The sequence below is a fragment of the Carlito syrichta genome, unplaced genomic scaffold (assembly GCF_000164805.1).
Source record: "Carlito syrichta isolate Samal-C Ts95f unplaced genomic scaffold, Tarsius_syrichta-2.0.1 Scaffold81549, whole genome shotgun sequence".
Classification (NCBI taxonomy): Eukaryota; Metazoa; Chordata; class Mammalia; order Primates; family Tarsiidae; genus Carlito; species Carlito syrichta.
In genome coordinates, this window is record NW_007025645.1 from 371,024 (window position 1) to 375,836 (window position 4,813).

The window sequence follows — 4,813 nt, forward strand, 5'->3', positions numbered from 1 at the left end:
TGTGTGTGTGTGTGTGTGTGTGTGTGTGTGTGTGTGCGTGTGTCCGTCACTGAGAATGAGTGTTCAGGGCATGGGACCCGGCTCTAACTGGGACCCCACGGTTCTCCCCCAGGCCTGGGTCCCCGGGGGGCCTGCCAGGTTGCTGCTCCTCCTTGGCCTCAGTTTCCCTAAATGTCCAGTGAGAGGAGGGCGCCTCCCGCGGAGCCTGACGCGCACCAATTACTAGGAAGTACAAGGGGCAGGCGGTTGCTGGTGCCCCCCGGGGTCCGGCCGGCGTCATGTGGCCCTGAAGCCACCAGAGGGCGGCCGAGCTGTTCCGCAGAGGGGCGGCTGGCCAGGATGCGCCGCGACTGGATGTCTCAGGGCTGCCTGCGTGTGGCCCAGCAAGTCTGCACATGCTCTGGCCTCAGTTTCCCCCTCTGACGGCACCGACTGCGGCTCCTCCTTGGTGAGGCGGCCCAGACGCAGGCGCGCCCTGGGGGACAATCTGCAACCACCACGAGCTACCGTCCTTCTCAGGCCTCGGGGCTGAGCCCCACCTAGGGGCTGAAGTCGAGCCCAATGGGGCGTCTGATGAGGGCGGCACTGCTGAGCTCTGAGGGGGAGCAGGCTGGGGGTCAGCTCAGGTGAGGTGGCAGAGGCCGGGGATCCCTCCAGGATGGGTCCAGGGGAGGGTTGCCCCAGGTCCCGGCAGAGGTGCTTTATACAAACTCACTCAATCCTCACGACCATCCTGTTCGCGGGGACGGAGACAGACACTTGCCCGAGGCCGCACAGCGAGTGAGTCGCAGAGCCTGGACTGAAGCCAGGCCGTCTGGCCCCGGGGTGGCGCATCCAGCACAGGAGGAAGCCCCTGTCCGGCCCTGCCGATTTCTTAGGCCCTGGGACGGGGAGCTCACTCCTCTGAGAGCCAGCGGGCTGGGGAGGAGCACTCTGTCTGTCAGTCCCGTTTCTGGACCTGCCAGGTGACGGGTGGCATGCCCAGGAGAATATGCATCGCTCCATCTGGAGACTCTGCCCTCGGGGGCCATCCCCCCTCCTCCACCCAGTGCCAGCGTCTTCCCTTTCCCCCTCCTTGGGGCAGACTGTGCCCACCTCTCTCACCTCCTGTGCCCTATCCACCCCCAGCCTCCTCCCAGGGTCCCCCAGGCCGCCCGCTGAAAGCCAGATCCCAACACTGCCCCTCCGGCTTCAGACTCATCGAAAAGGAGAGGGCTGTGACTCTGGGCTCCAGGAAGGGGGAGTCCTGAAGACAGTCCACGCTGCTCTGAGAATGCAGCCAGGGCCTGAGGTGGGAGTATCCATACCTCCCTCTTCTGCTACAGTGGGGAGAGTTGACTGCTTCACAATTCCCAAAGAGAGTGCTTAGCCTTCCAGAAATCCCAGTTTGGGACCCTGTTGGATAGTCACTATCTGGCTAGAGGGTCCGTTGGGTCTAGAGTGACCCAGGCTCTCCCCACCAAGATAAAAGTCCAAGACTTTAGGTTCCAGCTGTGTGCTCCTCCCACTCACTGGGTCCTTTCTGTTTTGCAGCTCCCTGAGGGCCTCGTTTGACTCCTTGAAGCAGCGTAAGTCCCGACTATCCCCTGTTCCAAGCTGCAGGGTGACGGGCTCTCCTGAGAAAACCTGTGCCTCCCCCTCAGACAGAAGTGGAAGGAATCTGGAGGGGAGGTGGGGGTGAGCTCAGGCTGCGCCGGCCTTGCCCAGGCTGTGAGGCTGGTGGAGGGTTTGGGGGGATAGATGAGGGGTGGGGCTGGGCTGAGCCAGGCAGGGTAGCTGCGGGTGACTGGGGCCACCAGGGCTGCCGTTGGGGACCCGCGTCTGTCCTCTGCCCCAGAAATGGAGAACGTAGGCAGCTCGCACATCCAGCTGGCCCTGACCCTGCGTGAGGAGCTGCGGAGCCTGGAGGAGTTCCGGGAGCGGCAGAAGGAGCAGAGGAAGAAGGTGAGGTTGGGAGGTGGGCCCCAGGCCAGTCACCGCTGCGGGCCGGACTCCCCAGCAGAGCCAGCATGGGGGGGTACAGTGCCCCCGGCTTTGGGGGTTGAGGGTGACCTGTAGGTGGAGGCAGTCCTGGTTGCCAGAACGGACATCAGCTCTCAGCCCTAGAACCCCACAGAAGGCCCTTCTTCCGCGTGGCCTCAGGTCAGGGACAGGGACAGAAACCGGTTAAGCATTCTACAACCACAGACCAGGTGTCCAAAGAAAGCGATCTGAGTTGGGCAGGGGGTCACTGGAAACTGGTCCTGAAGAAATGCAGACCTGTGGTCAGTCGTTCTGCAGGACTGCCCCAAGGACAGGAGTGTCTGGTGTAGCTTAGCATCTGAAGGTGCTTCTCACCAATGGGTAGCACGCGGCTGTCCCGACATGGAGCGACTGCCTGGAGAGGAAGTGAAGTCCCCATCACCGCAGAGACTGGAGGCTACAGGGCTGGGTGGGGAGCAGGCTTCCTCCCAAGCCTGAGACTCACTGGTTGAGCCCCTGGCCGCTGGGAGGGCCGGCAGAATGCAGGCTGGCTGGACCTGCAGGGCTGGGGCTCAGCCTCTCCAGGCCTCAGTGGTGAGGGGAGCCCTAGATGGTGGGGGAGAGGCCAGCACATGGGCCACCTCTTGCTTGGGAGAGCAGGGTCTTGTAAAGTGTCCCGAGAACCGAGAATGGAAAGACACTGAGCTGCCAAGGGGAGGAGGTTCCGCCTCCAGGCTGGGCCTGGGGGTTCTGGCCAAGCCACGTCCCCTTTCTGTGCCTCGGTTTCCCTCTCGCAGGATGGGGCACTTACATCCATCTCCCAAGCTTTGGGAACCCAGTCAGAGCCAGGCCCCCCTCCGACTTCATGACAGGGTTCTGGTAGGTGGGTCTGAGGGCAGAAGTGCCGTGTGGCCGCCTGCCCTCTCCGCCCATCAGGCCAGTGGGGCCCTCAGCCTTTTAAGGCTCTAAGTCTGGGCTCCTGTGTAGACAGCAGGACCCCAAAGCCACCTCCAGAGGCCCGACCAGACTTGAGATGCTGGAGCAGGCGACCTCTCTAGGCTGGGACCTGCCTCAGAGCCTGCAGAGACCCTGCTGTGAGGTCCCACCCCAGCTATTTTGAGCTTTTTCGTGGCCGGAGGAGTTGTGCTATGTGCTATCTGTAAAAGCCGCTTGGGACAGAGTGATGCCTTCCCTAGAGCTAGGGCCCTGCAGTGCAGCACTGCGGTGTAGCCTGTGGTGAGCCTGCCTGGCCCTGTGTGTGTGCACACGTGTGTGTGTGTGTGTGTGTGTGTGTGTGTGTGTGTGTGTGTGTGTGTGTATGCGTACAGGACAATGTGGGCATATGTGTTTGTGCCTGTGAGTATGTGTCCTTGTCCTGCCTGACCAGTGTACCTATGTTTTTTTGTTTGCTTGTTTTTCTTTTTTGTTTGAGTTGAGGTCTCACTCTGTTGCCTAGGCTGGGGTACAGTGGTACAATGACGGCTCATAGCAGCCTTGACCTCCTAGGCACAGGCGGTCCTTCCACCTCAGCCTCCCAAGTAGCTGGGACTACAGGTGTGTGCCACCACACCTGGCTAATTTTTTGACTTTTTGTAGAGATGAGGTCTTCCTATGCCGCCCAGGCTGGTCTCGAGCTCCTAGGCTCAAGTGATCCTCCTGTCTTGGCCTTCTAGAGTGCTGGATTACAGGCATGAGCCACAGTGCCTGGCCCCCTGCATGTGTTTTTTTTTTTTTTAGTTGGAGTCTCACTCTGTCACCCAGACTGGAGTGTAGTGGCCGCTCCCGGCCACCGCAGCCTCGACTTGCTGGGCTCCAGCGATCCTTCCGCCTCAGCTTTCCGAGTGGCTGGAATTATAGGCGTGCGCTACCACGCCCGGCTGATTTTTTGTTTTATTGTAGAGATGAGATCTTGCTGCCCAGATGGGTCTCGAACCCGCGGGCTCAGGCAATCCACTCACCTCAGCCTCCCAAAGGCGCGGGATTACAGGCTGAGCCACTGAGCTCGGCTTCTGCATGTGTTTTGATGTGTGCTTGTGTCTCTGTGGTCTCCAGCTGGCACAGACCCCCCAACCCACCCACAAGACCCCAGGCACTAACTGGCTCTGGCCCTGGTGCCAGGGGCGTTTCCTTCTAGTTCTCCTCCTGACTATAACCCACTCTCGGTCCCGGCAGTCTCACCTTCTCCATTGGAATGAGAAGCCTGGGAGTGAGCTGTGGGGCGCTGTGGCTACCAGGCATGCATGTGGCCACAAATCTGTGGGAACTGTCATCATTGGTGCCAACGTGTCTGTGGTTGTGTGTGTGAATGTGGGACTGTGCAGTGTGTATTGTGTGTGATGTCTATGCACGGGCCCAGGAGGCCTGTGTGCACATGAGCAGGCGAGGGCAGGGGCCTGAGCGTGTACTCTGAGTGTGGTCACGTGGAGCTCTGCATGTGTGTGCCAGGGCGTGCACAGACACGTGTGGGCAACTGTGGTGCCAGCCGAGGTTGAAGGATGAAGGGCTGTGTGTGTGCATGTGTGTGAGATGGGCATTTCCCAGCTGGACACCAGGCCCTGTGGCGGGGGTCAGCCTGGAGGACCCGGCGGGCACACTCACGCCCGGGTTAAGGGTACTGTGAAGGCATGGCTCTGGGAGAGGGAGGGCATCCTAGCACCCCTGAGCCAGGAGGGGGTGCTGCGCCTCATCCCAGGGACACCCCGTCCTCTTGGCCTAGGGGAGCGTCCTGAGGTCGCGGCCCCGGGCTCAGAGCCTCGTGTCCCCTGCAGTACGAGGCCGTCATGGACCGTGTCCAGAAGAGCAAGCTGTCGCTCTACAAGAAGGTCATGGAGGTGAGTGGGGGGTGGCTGGG

General features: G+C 61.2%; 1 protein-coding gene across 2 annotated transcripts in view; it reads left to right on the forward strand.

Moving 5' to 3' along the window:
* PSTPIP1 (proline-serine-threonine phosphatase interacting protein 1) overlaps nucleotides 1–4,813 on the forward strand; it is a 42,797-nt gene that overhangs the window by 29,072 nt on the left and 8,912 nt on the right. For both annotated transcript variants that reach the window (XM_008055397.2, XM_008055390.2), the window contains exons 4-6: nucleotides 1,534–1,568; nucleotides 1,838–1,944; nucleotides 4,731–4,793. In XM_008055397.2, coding sequence (XP_008053588.1) covers nucleotides 1,534–1,568; nucleotides 1,838–1,944; nucleotides 4,731–4,793 — 205 coding nt within the window. The remainder of the gene's footprint in view (nucleotides 1–1,533; nucleotides 1,569–1,837; nucleotides 1,945–4,730; nucleotides 4,794–4,813) is intronic.